Source organism: Myiozetetes cayanensis, unplaced genomic scaffold, assembly GCF_022539395.1.
Source record: "Myiozetetes cayanensis isolate MyiCay16 unplaced genomic scaffold, myiCay2020 scf5-8, whole genome shotgun sequence".
NCBI classification, from domain to species: domain Eukaryota; kingdom Metazoa; phylum Chordata; class Aves; order Passeriformes; family Tyrannidae; genus Myiozetetes; species Myiozetetes cayanensis.
In genome coordinates this window covers 84,810,225-84,826,216 of record NW_026087742.1, presented here as the reverse complement: position 1 = coordinate 84,826,216, position 15,992 = coordinate 84,810,225, and the positions used below count along the sequence as shown (strand labels likewise).

The 15,992-nt window shown below is 43.1% G+C and overlaps 1 protein-coding gene across 1 annotated transcript in view; it reads right to left on the bottom strand.

Moving 5' to 3' along the window:
• GABRB3 (gamma-aminobutyric acid type A receptor subunit beta3) overlaps positions 1-10,591 on the bottom strand; it is a 114,811-nt gene extending 104,220 nt beyond the window's left edge. The window contains exons 1-3 of the mRNA XM_050334197.1: positions 10,428-10,591; positions 10,166-10,257; positions 9,953-10,020 (exon numbers count right to left, since the gene is read on the bottom strand). Of these exons, the coding sequence (XP_050190154.1) occupies positions 9,953-10,020; positions 10,166-10,257; positions 10,428-10,507 (240 nt within the window). The 5' untranslated portion in view covers positions 10,508-10,591. The remainder of the gene's footprint in view (positions 1-9,952; positions 10,021-10,165; positions 10,258-10,427) is intronic.
• Between the last annotated feature and the right edge of the window lie 5,401 nt (positions 10,592-15,992).

Sequence of the window (15,992 nt, the reverse complement as noted above, 5' to 3'; positions counted from 1 at the left end):
AAGGGCTCTGCCCAACTGAGCTCACGTGGCACATGAACTGGTACAGTGGTTTTCTGTGGCTGGGTTTTGATAGCAGGGCAGCTACAGGAGCAGCTTCTGTTAGAAGCTGCCAGAAGGTTCCCTTGTCTGGTGGAGCCAATGCCAGCTGGCTCCAGGATGGGCTTCCTGCTGCTGGCCAAAGCTGAGCCAATCAAGAGTGACAGTAACGCCTCTGTGATAACATATTTAAGAACAGAAAGTTGTTGCACAGATGAAAATTCCAGCCAGAGAACAGCAGAGTGAGAACACAAGTACAAGGTAGACACCAAAGTCAGTGCAGAAGGAGGAGCAGGACGTGCTCCAGGTGCCGGAGCTGAGGCCCTGCAGCCCGTGGTGCAGCCCATGGTGGGGCAGCTGTGCCCCTGCAGCCCATGGAGGGACCATCGGGGTGCAGAGACCCCCCTGCAGCCCATGGAGGAACCCATGCTGCAGCAGGTGGATGCCTGAAGGAGGCTGTGACCCCCTGGGAGGCCTAAGATGGAGCAGGGTCCTGCCGGGGACCTGCAGCCCATGGAGAAAGGAGACCATGCTGGAGCAGGCTTTTCCTGGGTAGGACTTGTGGCCCCTGTGAGGGACCCATGTCGGTACAGCTCATTCATGAAGGACTGCACCCCACAGAGAGGTGACCCACAGGTCAGCAGTTTCATGAAGAACTGTTGCCCAAGGGATGGACTTACACTGGAGAGGTTCATCAAGGACTGTCTCCTGTGGGAGAGACCCCACTGGAGTGGGAAAGGACTCCTCTCCCTGAGCAGTGGGAGAAACAACAACTGACCCTAACCCACATTCCCCATTCCCCATCTCCTTGCAACGCTGGGAGGAGGAGGTAGAGTTTGGAAAGAAGGAAGGGTGAAGAGAAGGTGATTTTTTAAAATTATTTTACTTCTCACTCTTTTGCTCTGACCCTGTTAGCAATAAATTCAATTAATATCCCTACTTTGAGTCTGGTTTGCCCATGATGGTGATAAGTGACCTTTCCCAGCTCTTGTCTCTACTCATTAATCCTTTGCTGTTTTTTTTTTTTCCTCTCCTGTGTCCAGTGGTAGAGAGAAGTGAGAGAGTGGCTGTAGAGAGCACCTGACATTCAGCCAGGGTCAACCCACTACAGCTGGATTACAGCTTAACATCTGACACTGTAAATAAGCAATGAGTTTACATGGTAATGGATAAGTAACCACCTGAATGGGAGACCTTAAAATATCCCTCATATGAACAGGACATAGTTATGGGAAAGCAGCTCTTCCTTTCAAGTAACTTTAGGGATAAAGGACTAGTAGAATAGTGGGGCTATCTTACATCTCAATTAAAAGAGCAAGGGATGAACTATTTATAATCACATGGATTTGAGCTGGCTTTTAAAGGTTATCTGTCTACCTATAAAACGCTCTGCAGTTCAAACTGTATAAAGAATTTATTTACATGTAATGCAATAACCTGCTGGGTTCAGTACTTCTAAAGCTCAACTGTGTATCAGTTCAGGGCTCTCTTCACTTACCTTTGAAAAGGCAGGTGAAGAAGCAACAACAGGTAGAATTCATCCCAACATTAACTGAAAACTGAGCATCTATCCTAAAGCAGTCAATTCCTGCCATTGTCTTCTCTATCCCATTATGCTATTAGTACCTCCAGACAGGCAATTCTGGAGGGCCAGTCTTAATATACCTGATTTAGAACAAAAAAATACTGTCTTTTGGAAGTGATTCTCTCTGTTGAAGGGCACTCTGGTGATCAACTCTGGATGGAGGCTGGTCATACACCAGATAACCTATTTTAAGCTTGAGAAAGCAGTTGTATTCAATGACCTAACTCCCACTGGTACAACCCACAGTACAACCATCCTGTACAGAGCTCGGTATTGACATAACTTCACAGCTTCCAGAAACTCTACTAGCTGCACCAGAGCTATCTCTGGCATCTCTGCAGAGTGCTGTACTGTGCCATGGAGACATACCCGTGAACTAATGAAAATTCAACATTCATATTACTATAAAGAAAAAAGTCATTAACTGCTATTGAACTGCCAATTATCCAGTGTAACTGCAGACCTCCCAGCACAGCTGTTTTACCTTCCCTCTCTGCTGTGTGCAATATTACATTCATACTGCAGGTTACATTATCACAGCGACCTGTAACCAGCTCCTAACTGCTGAGAGAACAAATTATTTTCCCAAAATTATTGGTTCAAATCTGTAATAGTGAATAATGAATTAGACGTGCCCAGACTTGGGGATTTTTTCCTTGCAATATCTGTAGTTATGAGGAACTGTGACATTCAATTACAAATACTAAATGAACTGTCGCTTTGAAATGATTCTTCTTCCAGCTATTTTTTATGATTCTGTGTCACAGAGGAGAAAAATAAAGTTTATCCTGGAGAAGCTAAAACCCTAATGGTAGCTAAATACTGCTCAACCTCTTTCACTGAAAGTTTTTATTATCCTTCAGTATTGATGGATTGCACTTGATACTACCCAAGTTTAAATTCTTTATATAATCATATCTTTATTAAAAGGGAAACTGTGGAGAAAAGTGTATTGTTTCTAAATCATCCCTATGCCCTAGTGACACCTAAAGAAGAATACTCTCTCTGAGAGCTTTGAGACTCAGGAAGTCTCAGTGACAAACTATTGGAGATTGCAGAACTACACTAGAGAAGTATTAACATCTGTTCATTTTTTTCTTCTCTAAGCATCCACTACCAGCCAATACCAGAGTCAGGACAGTTGGTTCTGTGGATCTCAAGTCCACACGTATCATTGATGTTTCTGTGTTTGTATGTTCTCTTCTGCCAAGCACGACATTGCCTGCCTTTATCAAATTGTTAAGCTTTCTGTATGGCTACAGACATTAAATTATCTGAATAAGAATTCAGTGCATGAATAAAAAGCTTCATATAAATATCACTCTTTCCCTCTTTTCTTCTGTCTTCAAGGGATTGGAAAAAAATTGCTAGGCATATAGTAAGTATAAATCACAGAAATACAATGCTGGAGAATATCTCAGAGCATCAGCTAGCCCGACCTCTCCAATTGCAAGAACACCACCATTGGGAAGAGTTATTTATCAAGTCTCTTCCTAAAAACCTGCAACAAAAGAGATGCTACCGAAAACATAGCTAGACGAAAACCATTCCGAAATCAATTCATTAATTTCTTCAGGTCTTACTTCAACTGGTTCTAAACAGCGTACTTCTCTCACCATCAGCATCCTACATATTGGGAAATTTATGCCCTCGCTATCCTGTTTTTCAGTGCTAAACAAACCCATTTACTTCAACATCACTGGATATGCCCTGTTTTTTAATTATTTTAATTAGAAACATTTTCTTGCCTTCTTTACATCTTCTGTTTGTTTCCATCTCCCTGAAAGCCAATGCAGAAACACTGGACACATCATTCTTGCTTAGGCTTACCTAACGATAGAGAAAACCCTGTGTCTTGTGAATGACACTTCTATTTATGTGCCCCAGAGTCAGACACATCTTTTTTCAATTGTAATGCATTTGTGACTTTTTCACTTGCTTTAGAATCTGGTCTAACCTCTACATCCTTTTCTCAGTGTCCTGCTGCTTAGCCAAATCTTTATCATTTTAAAAACTGGATTCTTCATTCCTTATAAAATGCAGCACTTTGTGCTTGCTCCTTCTTTATGCAGGGCCATTCCTCTAATTTTTAAACATAATTTTGAATCCCTTTTTGTCCCCTGAAATGTTTGCAATTGTTGCAGATTGATATCATCACAGATTGTATCTATTTCATCATCCAAGTCTGGATGATTCAACCTTGGTAGCTGAAGCTGTCTTTTAAATAGTCTATTTCCACCTCCCAGCAACATAAACCAGCTCCCTGTCTCTGCATAAACAGGTATTCCTTCCCCTTCAGAGTAGTTGCTTTCCACTGCAGATAAGCAGAAGCCTGTCATCAATTCCCTTGGCCAAACAGGAGTTGCTCTCCTATCACACTGTCTGCTACAAATATTTCTCTCTCTCTGTCAATAGGAACTATGAAACATGACAGGGATGGAGAGAGAGTGACGCAGGCTGGGGGAGTTCATGGGTACTGTCCTGAGGAAGAAAAACAAGATGGGGACAAGGCAGAGGATGGATGCTCCTGTGACCAGCTGGCAGCTAGAGAGCAGGTAGGCTGCTAAGAAAGACTGTCCCCCAGGATCACTGCCCCTTGCTTGATGTCTCCTAGAAGGTGGCTGCTGGCTCATCCCCAGCAGCCAGCGTGTGTACATATACACACACACAAAATTATGTACATGGTCTATCTGCCACAGTATGATCTTCTAATGTCCCTAAATACATATAAAAGCAAAATCAGAATATGAAGTTACATATTCTATTTTATACTCCTGTGGCTTGTGAACTAGTTATAAGCACTGCACATATGAATCTTCTTCTCGCTAGAAAACTTGTGTTTGCAACATTATTATTATGGAAACATTTTATTAGTATAACTCCTTTAATTTCTGCATCTGAATCTTCAAAGCAAAGTATGTCACAACTTGGTTATGATTTCCTGCATGAGGCAACTTTGAGATTCTGTTTGCAAAGTATTTAGAAAGTATCTGTTTATGGCAGGAAATGGAAGATACATTTACAATAGGAAACAAAGGCTACATTTTGCTGTACCTAACCGCAGCCACTCCAAAAAAAAAATACAAATTGCTTTAGCTCTTTCCATAGCCATTCAGGAAACAGGCACACCCCCAAAAAAGATTAAACCTTCCATCTTAAAAGTAACAACCACACAGACATCTAAGATACAAATTACAAAATAATTACTATCTCCTTCTTCTGATTCCAGAGGGAGCCTGAAGGAGAAGCTTTGGCTATGCATCTAGGGAACAATTCACTTACCTAAGCAAGGATGTCTGGTGCCATTTTGGATGCCTGGATTATGCAGGACCCCTGCATACGGCTGGCAGGTACAGCACACTAACTATGTGAGTTCCTTAACCTTTTAGAGAGACAGCTGGAATCCGAACGAGATACTTTGAGGAACTTAAAATATCTAAGAAGCACTACTAAGGTGTCTTCTACATTTTAAGCTCAGCAGCTCTCCAGACTCTATCACCTGTATTGACAAGAATAAGACTCAGTTGTTTAAATTTCAGGAGCTGGTGTCATGTCTAGCACATGGGCACATTGACATAGCAGAGGACTTTCAAGAGATCTGCACCAATCTGGACTGGAAACCAGAGGGGAAGTATGATACCATGAAACTGAAATGACAGTAGACACTTTTGCCCAAGCATCCCTCTTCTGTTCTAGATCTCCATTAACTGCAGCTGTAGAGTTTAGCAATCCAGCTCTCACTCGGACATCTAACTGTATACACCTCAATTTACATAAAACAAATCCATTAAAATTTGTAGACATCTAAAGTAAGATGTGACAGATTTCATCAATAGACTCATGATGGTTCTGCACTCTCAGTACTTCAGGTGAAGTATGAATTAATTCAGCTAAAAATAATTATTTGTGTACCACTATCCAAGGAAAATAAACGCTATCTAGTCTCAGTGAGTAGTAACTTCAGTCGATCTTAGAGCAGCAACTAAAACACTTTTTGTCAGAAAGATGTCAAAATTGCTTTGAAAATCAGCAGGCACCCAGTGAAGTCCATATGCAACTTGCAGTTTTATAAAGGCACATACATAAAAATAAAAAAATTATGGTGTTAACATAGAACAGATTATGTCTTTTTAGGAGTGTTAGCATAGAATAGATTACATCTTTTTCAGAAACAACTCATAAATTTTATGGGCTGACTTTATGTCAAACTAATTTTCTGAGTACAGTATTCTCAAAACAGCAGGATGACTATATAGCAAATGATGTCCCCTGGGTTCTGCTGGTTTAATTTTATCAAAATTAGACCCTTTGAGAAACCTAGATAAACAACTCTGAAGTCCTCTCTTTACACAAAAAGAATGCAGACTGCACTTCAGAGGGCAGTAGCACAGGTTTGCCTTCTTACAGGAAATCATACATGCAAAATATTATCTCTAAGGAGAAGGGTTCATTTTTGCACTGATCCCTTTGTTTTCTCCATCCGCTTTATAAACTTAAAAAACCATTCTAAAATTATAGTAAAATGAAAGTACATTACCTTAGTCTTCCAGCTATAATGATGACTTTAAAGAGGGGGTTATTTGGAGATTCAAAGTATTGATTATTTAACTTCCTAAGATATGGAAGTATTTGGGTGCTTGAAAATTGTACGCTTGGAACTAATGCATTTGATTCACAGACCAAATGTTGAACAACAATCAGACTATAAAAGAGACTGCAAATTGTGGACACTGCCTGACTGAAAACAGGCTGACAGAATAGTAAAAAGGATGAGAATTGTTTTTTGATTCACATAATCTAAGCAAAACATCTAAAACAGAGCAAAACCAGAACACGATCAGCCCAAATCATGAAATTTTATAAACTATACAGCTAAATTATTGAAATCTGACAACGATAATCTTTCATGCTCTTTATTTGTAAGATGACTTACAGTATTTTCTCGGTATTACATCTGTTGTTATTGATTAGTATTTTCTTTGGAGATGTATATTACTGTACAATTTACAACAGTTTTAAATGCAGTTATTGGAGGTGGGCACAAAAACAGATAGGTGCTTAAGTACCCAGTTTCAGATATAATTTTTGAAATAGGCAAATAATAATGGGAAAGCATATACAGGTAAAGCAGGGAAGTAAAGCACATACTGAGATACACACACACATATATATATATGTATGTGTGCAGATCATTGACAGATTTAGCCCTTCCTTGACCAATGCACTTCTTACAGGCAAGTTCATTAATTCCCTCTTGCTACCATATATATAACTCAAAGTATAAATATCAAAGCATATGATTTTTTACATCAGACATGTTTAGTATTTTCAGTATGATGTAAATAACATAGCAGAGTAATGATTTCAATAACGCTACTCAATATTTTCAAGATGTTATGAGATCAAATAGAAATTGCTTATTTACAACTTTTCAGTAAAACAATTTGATGCTCTTTCATCTGTCCTCCTAATCCAGCTTAGCATCAAAAAAGAGAGAAAAATGTTAACCATTCCATGTAATCCAAGGAAGATGCACATGCCTACTCAATAAATCTATTCTAAAAAATAGCTACAGGTATCCTGGATGTAGAGGGCAAACGATTTTCAGTAATTTTCAACAGAAAGACTAAAACTACATAAATTTTTTAAATGGTGGAAAGCTAAGTGAATAACTAGTTACTGAAGCTTCATAGAGGAATATATTATATATAAACCCACAGTTTGATTAAGAATAGAAAAGGGTATGATAAAGCTGTAATTCCTCTTACAAAGAATTGTCATCATATCACTGAAAGCTACACTACTGGCTGCTTAGAAGGCAGCATAATAAAACTTGCTGTAATAACATTTTATTTATGCACATAAAATTGAAGAATGTTAACTCTCTGGTTATTTTATTTTTAATACAGAGATGAATTTTAACAAACCAATTTATAAAAGGTTACACAAATGTCTAGATTTAAATCAAAGGAATTCATGTCCACACTACAGTTCACACAAAGAAATTCTCGTAAGACATTTCAGTAGTTGATGAGGCTAAAGGTCAATACTCACAATATCTGCTTGGAATTAAATTAAAGAATATGTCAAAGATTAAAAGTTTAGTTGGCAACAAGCATGAAGTTCAACAGCTATGTTGATGTTTTTCGCCCTCCAAAGTACTAGTTAGAATATATACTTGAGTAATCTTGAAAAGCTACTTCTGTTCATTCTCATTCATTATTCATTAATATTTACTCAAGAATCTTTGCAGATTGGTATAAAGCAATTTAAAATAAGTGAAAGTAATCAACTCAGGCACTACTTGAATGCAGTCGTGCTTGGTCAGAGATGAGTTCTTTCACAGGGAGATGAGACAAGCTCAGATGAAATTCTGGTTGTAATAAAGTGTTCACCAACCAGAAGTCCTTCCTGCTCATTTTTTCCTAAAGTAAACTAGTACAGTTTTTATAAAAATAGTACTTTAGCAAACCCCTTCAGAAACACATTGTTTGTTTCTGTTGCAAGATCTGTATTGATATTTTTCAGACTTTGCATTGCCCCATGAGAGGCACATGAAAAACCACTTCTCCACAGCTGTTCTGGCAACTAATGGGCAACAGTGGACACCAACTTGTGCAGAAGCTAGAAACTTAGGCAATTGGTACACTGGCTCCTGTCTGGAGGAAAGAGATGATACCCATCCTCTTGAGGAGCTCCTGTGTCATTCAAGATCTTATTACCCAGCCTAGCAGTGTAATTATTTTTTCTTATATCCCTGCTACAGGGGGTTGGACAAGTTGTTATTTAAAACTAACAACCTTTCCCACCACTGGGGAAAAAAAGAAAAAAAGCACAAAAAGCACCATATATCCCCTCATCTCCTTTCCAATCTCAGTATGCCTTTCTCTGATATTTATTGCCTAAGTGGCACTTCACATACACAAAGTGCTATATATTAATTTAATGCGTCACGCAGTGCTTCCTTAAGTCTGGAACATAGCCAAAGGTGGGAAAGGTGGCAGTGGGGATAGTGAAGTCAGACTTTTTAATTACTGTTCAGTGAGAAGCTTTCATTCAGCTTCCATTTTTTTATTTGAGAAGCAATCATATAGGTATAGAAAAGCCTGTTGAATATACAAGATGTCTCTGCAGTTGCCTGAATCTGCAGGAAGCCTAAAACAAACTCTTATAAGTAAGAACTATCTCACTTTTCCCTCCTGACTGAGTAGAAAGGCTGGCACTGGTGACACTTTTAACTGCAAACAGGCAACTGTACCTTCTGTTAAAAATAATTTTTTAAAAGATGAGAAATAGAGCAAAAGTTCCTCAGAATTTCAGGTAAAGAGGGTGAAAGAAAGGGCAATACTAATGAAAATACACAGATCATGTATAAAGCCAAGCTATGCCAGCTTGTAACACTGCAATAGTGCATTGAAGGAGGTGTAGTGCAGTGTTAGTGTCATATTTACTACAACAGAGCACAGCTCCCAAATGTGTAATTATTATAACACCGTAAATGTAACTACAGCATTGCAGAGTAGGCTGGTCTTTCTACATCAGGTTTGCAAAAGGAAGAATACAAGAAAAAAAACAGACAGCAAGTAGTAATTTGCTCAGGAACATGAAAAATGCACCTCAGATTCAGGATTAGGACAAGAAACAGAAATTGTAGCTTCTAAGCCCGTATCACCAAACTACACAGACGGCAGGACCAAACCGCAGAAACGCCCTAAAGACCTCCCTGTTCATCGGTGTACCCGACAGACCCGCACAGCACCACTTTCCGAGGCAAGACTGCAATTCTTCCGAAGTCCATACACAACCGCGCCGGCTCTGGGTGCTCAACGATCCTTAAAGCACTCGCACATGTCAGAATTTACCCACCGACAAGCTGGGCTGTTGTCTTCCCCTGAGCCGCGGGGAGATGCCTGCAGTCGCGGCTCTCCGGCCCCGGGCACCCCGCCGGCCGCCGGCCCGCCCCGCTCCGCTCCGCCCCGCACCCCGCCGGCTGACAGGCCGCGGCAGGTGCCCGCGAAGCCCCAGCAAGCTCCGGCCGCCCAGGGCGCTCAGGGGGAGGAGGAGGAGGAGGAGGGTTGGGGGAAAGCGGCGGCCCGGCACACTCGCGGAGGCAGCCGCCAGCAGAGAGAGGGGGAAAGCGGGGGAAGAGGAAAGCGCGTCTCCAGGGAAATAAAGTTTTCAAGGGAAGAGGGCAGCACTCGGCGCCCCGCGCAGCCCCGCCACCGCCCGCCGAGGCAGCAGCGACTTCGTGCGAAGGGAGGGACGGGGAAGGGGCAGTCGTGACCCGCCGGGCGATAGCCCCGGCACCGGCCAGGCTCCACCACTACTCACCATGTTGACTTCGGAAACCATGTCGATGCTGGCGATGTCGATGTTCATCCCCACGCAGACGGGCGGACCTGCAAGCAGACCAGACCTTTACCAGGCGGCGAGAGGTGCCGCGGCACTGGGGACGAGAGACCCGGCCCCGCCGTGCGGGAGCGGCAGCAGCGACGGGGACACCGCGGGGGTCTCCGGGCGGCAAGCCCGGGCAGGGCGACTCACCTCCGAAATCCGGCCGGAGGCGGATGTCGTAGCCTTTCAACAATTTATCCACAGTTTCTTTCACGAAGGACATGTTGCCGGGATCGTTCACACTGTGGGGAGAGAGAGACGGGGGTGTCGGGCAGGAGAGGCAGAGGACAGGGTGCGGGGGCCGGGGGCGACGGCGGGAGCGGGGCGGGGGACGGAAGGCGGGGGGAGCGCATCAGCTTGCTCCCCTGGAGAAACGCATCCCGCACCGCCGCCGGGGCACGCTGGCTCCTACCTCTGGGCGCAGCAGACCACGGCCACCAGGACGGGAGCGGAGAAGATCCCGAAGATCCTGCCTCCCACAAAGCCCCACATCCCTCCGCTCCGCGCTCCCTCCGCGCAGCAGCAGCAGCCGCCGCCGCCGCCGCCGCGATCCGGCTGCCCCGGCTGCCGCTGAGTAGGAGGCGGAGGCGACAGCCCCTGTTCTTCCTCCACCTCGCCCGCCCCCCCAAAAAAAAATCAAAACCAAAAAATCCACTCTCTGCCCCAGCACCGCCGCCCGGCCCGCGGGAGCCGCCCGCGCACCCGGCTGCGCCCGCCCCGCGGCCGGACGCCGCCGAGCCCCGGAGGACGCTGCCCTCCGCCGGAGCCCGGCCGCCCGCCTCCCCTCTGCCCGCCCTGCCGCCTTCCCGCCCGCCGGGAGGGGAGGGGACGGGAGGGAGAGAGGGAGGGCACCGCCGTCCCTCCCGGCGGAGAGCCCGAGGTGAGGCGCCGGTGGACCGGGGCCCACGGGGCCGGGGTCGGCGACGAGGGGCGGTGGCTCCCCGGGCACCGCCTCGGGACACGCCCGCCCCGCCGCCAACACGCGGCCCCGCGGCCCCTCCCGGAGCCTGGGGTGCTCCCGTGCAGCCCCCGCAGCCGGGCGCATCTCCTTGAGAGGGCGAGGGAATCTCCGGAGTGGGAGCGGGACTGGGGGGGCCAGGGCAGCCCACGGGGTCTTCCCTTGAGCAGTGTGAGGGGGCTTCCCGGCGCCGCGCCGCTGCCCTCTCCTGTCCCTCTGCCTGCTGCTGTATGGTTGGGGGACTGTGCCCAGCTGCCCCTTGGCGCATCCTGGGAGCGGTACCCAGAGGAGGTCGCGGAGGCGAGAGAACGAGCTGGTTTGGGAGCCCTGCCCTGCCTTGCCCTGCCCTGCAAGGGTCTCAAGCCATCCCCTCACGGCCAGGGGTGCCGTGTGCATGTACAGATGCCAGGCCTGGGGCTCCCTAGATCCGTGCCTGCGAGGGTGCCAACAACACAGACCGAGACCGAGACATGTTTTGCCAGGCAAAACCTGCACTGACTGAAAAGCGTGTATGACTGCACTTGTCACACGGGACAGTAATGAAGGGAAATGAAACTGGTACCAAAGGGAGGTACAGTGAGAGCTGTCACCTGTGAGCTTCTGGTGCTCTTAACTTTGTATAAAACATTGGTTGGGATGAGGACAGCACAGTTGTTATTATTTTTAACTTCCTTCCAGGTTAATTAGTCCTTTCAGCAGGACCGATTGGCATGGAAACAGAAGAATGTTGCCTTTGGTTCCAGCAGCACCTCCTCAGTTCCAGAGCTCTTCACCATGCTCTATGAACATATAAAACACGGCCTTGGCCAGCTCCTGATTCTGGTTACATTGCAATTGGTGGCCACTGGTCCATGACGGAGGACAGCATTTCACTAGGGAGAAGAACTATGTCTTTCTTTTGCACGTTTTCTCTTACCACTTTCTACCTTTTTCCTTCTATATATCCTCTTCCTTTAGAAAAGCTGCTACAAAAGGATGGACACTTGAGGAATACTGTGGTGTTATGTACAGGTGAGAAAACATGGATGGCTTTTCACCTCTCCTTAACAAATTCTTGAAAAGAAAGACAATTGCAATCCATGGCATATGTCCTGACCTTGTTGCTGTTGCAGCTCCAAATAAAAGAAAGAGCAGACTCAAGTCTAAAAACAATATTAAACTATACAGACAAAGTGGGACAATGTAGAGAAGCTAAGCAGTGCCAAATCTTGTGGTTTCATGTCGATATTTGGATTTTTTATTAGTGCTATAATTGCTATGATTATGAAGTAAGTGAAAATCTTATCTTTCATTTAAAAACTTTTTTAGGCTTATGATGAAATCTTGAGAATTGTGGCATGAAGCATGCATGACTCAAGAGCTCAAAAATGAAAAGTCAATAAACAAATATAATCATAAATATAACAAATATGCATAATAATAGTAATAACAACAGGAAGAACAAAAATAATGATCATTAATAATTTTTGAGCCCTGGGTCCTGAAGTTTTTTTCATGGGCATTAGTGAAGACCAGTTCTTTCAAAGACTTCAGAGAAAGTGAATCTAGGGAAGGATACCAATTCAGTTTTCTCCTAAATTCTGAAAGGAAGTATTAACACTAAAGAAAATATTTAATGACAAATTTAATGTGGTTTAAAAGTGCATTTAAGCACTAATAACTTTTCTTAAATAGATTGTCGGTTCCATAACAGAAATAAAAAAAGTTAGAGAACACTATTTCTGTTTAATGGGCCATTCTGATACTTTGGAAATGCATCTGAGGTAGGAATGAATCAAGAGTGTTTTAGAGTCAGTCATGTTTTATCACACTTCCTTTAACTCTTTGTCATCTTGATCTTACAGAGCAACCATTTCCTTTTACTTTTGAACAGTTTAACGATAATCCAGGTTGGAGCTGATGGGACAAGGAAGTATTCAGTGGTTTATGGAGCATTTGTTCCTTGGGACTCTGGATTCAATTAAGCTTAGCAGTAATCGAAGGATGTTAAAAATTATAAATGATCAAAAATTCCATGAAAGGTCAAAATCATCTTGACGTGGCATTTGCAGTGAAAGCAACACTGGGGGTTTTGTCTGTAGGAAAAACTCAGAACAAAGCTGCTGTGGCAATGGTTTGCAGGTTAGACCCAGCAAAGGCCTGTACAGTGTAGACTATTCAAGGAAATAATGAAAGCCAAGACTTTTGGGGAACTATTTAATGTGGCCAATGAGAAAAAAGTGGGCACAGAAATAGACTCCTTGTCCTGCCCCAGAATTCACCACCCTGACTTTGCTCCTGGGATTAGGCTCCAAAACATCTCCTTTCAAAAAGCAAGCGGGTTATTTCAAGTCGTGACAGGAAGGAGTCTGGGCACTTTTATTCACTAAAGCAAAACAGAGAATCCAGTCACAATCTGTAGATTCTCCATCCAAGAAAATCTCAAGGATATATCTCCTGAGATCAGCCCAGACTGCAGGGCCTCAGGGTAAACCTTTGTTATTTGGAATGTTCCACTTTTCAGCAAACAGTTAAGTGGGGGAGAGGGAAGAAGTTAACATAACTCTGTGGCCTAGTCATTTGACTGTTACCTGGGAAGTACTGTTATTTCATAAATAACCCAGTGATTCATTAATCAATTACTGGATAAAATAAATCAATGTTCAGTGGTGTAAGGAACAGAACCCAATTCTCTCCTCTTAGGTGCCTTCATCATTGCTCATTCTCACTCCTACTCTTTGTTCTTTCTGTCCCAGTAAAATTATCCCTGTAAAATGTGAGAGTTTGAACGTTGTAGTTCAGGGACTAAAATTCATCACCTTTTCTACCACTTTGGTGAATGTTCTGCATCTGGGCCCTTGGACAGTTAAGATCTATGCTCCCGATGAAATTTTGTTCAATAAGGAAAGCACAGCATATGTTTTTTTCTTCCTTAGCATTGCCAATATTGTAAAGGCCACTTCAAAAATGGATAAGTCTAAACTGCAAAGGCAAGCATTATGTGTGAAGACGCAAAAGGACTGTCCTTGAGCCAATGCAAATAGGTGTGGAAGAATACAACTGCCAAGCCTACAAGTGAAAGAAGTCCTTGGGGTAAGCTGGATTACCATGGATTCATCAACTGTGTCTGGGTTAGCAAGCACAGAGGCTGATGTGGAGAGCAAAACTGCTGTTGCTGAGGACCTAATATCCATGCCATATACATTTGGTGTTTGGAGTTTTTTTATCCCATTAAGAAATGTACTAACCTGGTCCACTAGACTGGAGGCTCATTGGCAGTTGGAGCATGTTCAGTGTGCTGCTGAGGGGCATTTTTCAACTTAGTTTCATATGAAAGGAATCATGTTTATGTACTCTGCTCTGAGATGTGAACCAAAGTGCAGTAAGTATGAATAATCAAATAATTTACTTTGCAAGCGCAGTCCTGGTCTGCACTAAAATGCTGTGTAGATGCATCCATCATCTCATTTCAGAAGGGGCTGGAACAGAGCACACTCAGCCTTTGTCAAAGGACAGAAATTGTTGAAGACATTGGGATTGGAATGAGAAGCCACTCAAAATTTTGGAACAAATTCCATTTTTCTTCGTAATTCTCATTCTCCATTCTTCTAATGGAGATACAGAAGAAGAGGCAATGACAGGCAGGCTAAAGAAGAGGAGAGGTCTGCTCACAACTGATGCATTTGCAGTATTACCACTATCATTCACCAGACTGTAGGAGAACAACTGGCTTCAGAATCAGGGAAGAAGTATTTGATCACACCATGCAATGCATCACTGAGCTCTTGTGCTGGAAAGTGGTACTGAGGGTTTACCTGACAAAATGAACTCAACTCCGCTTACAAGCTGAGGTCAGAATCACTTATCAAATGTTTTCTTTTTCATTTTCTTCTCTTGTTTGTCTGTCGTTTAACTGATTTTGACAAAGATCCAGTCTTCTCCTGAAGCAAACTGCAATCGCAAAGGGTTCAGAGATACAAAAGAGAGGGAGACTGAAACTAAAAAAAATATGGGAAGAATTGCTGCTATAGCTGAAGTGTTGTCTTCTGAGGAGCACAGGACATTAATCTTACTAGGCTGAGACCCATGCTGCTGCTTACCTACTCTGCCTTGCAGCAATTTTAATAGCCTGCTGGTTTAACCTGCTGAGAAGGTGTAATTAATAAAACTGTTTGGGAAAAAATCCACAAGAAAATGTTCAACTGGTTCCCCTCCCCACCCCCCCCAAGCCTGATTTCTTTATCACTTTATGAAATCAAAAGTTGAGGATCATTTTTGCCAAAAATACCATACAACAGAACCTGAGCATTTCCCTCAGAGAACTCAACTTTCCTACTTTCTGTCCTACAGTATCTCAGCAGAAGCAGAGTTTTAGAGTGACAGGAGGATGTACTATGTACTGTGTGAGGAATACAAGATCATGTTTATTTACTATATATATTTATCAGAAACCATATGTAATATTTGCTGATGTTGAGTAATACTCAACAGTTTATGCTGAGCTTATGACTGACAATGAGTTTATACTTATTGTCCCCATTTCTGTCAGGCAGATTGCAAGCAGCATTGCCTGAATCCATTTGGTTTGGTTGCATAATTTGCTGGTTTACATTTAATTATACAGAAATATTAATGGTGTTATGTCAACAGTTCTGATGTAGTGGAGATCTTAATGCTTCAGTGGGCCACATAAAGAATAAGTTATTAATCCATACGAGTAATGGGGAAAACTTTGCCTTTAATAAGAGGCCTGACCCAAATTATTTTGAACTGCTGTTTAATTTTTAGATGGGTATTTTACTTTATATTCAAGAAAATAGAACAAAAATTTGCATTATCTGAATGAATTTAAAAGAGCATTCCTGCAACATTCCATTCCTTATGTGGCAAAACCTCTGGATTATGCACATAATGAGTCAGACACATCAAAATAAAAATCCATTGACACTTTGGCAGAAGAAGACATAATCAAGGCTCTTTATAACTCACATTTTTTCATCATAAAGATTAATGATCATGCACTGAAATAACACAAATGCA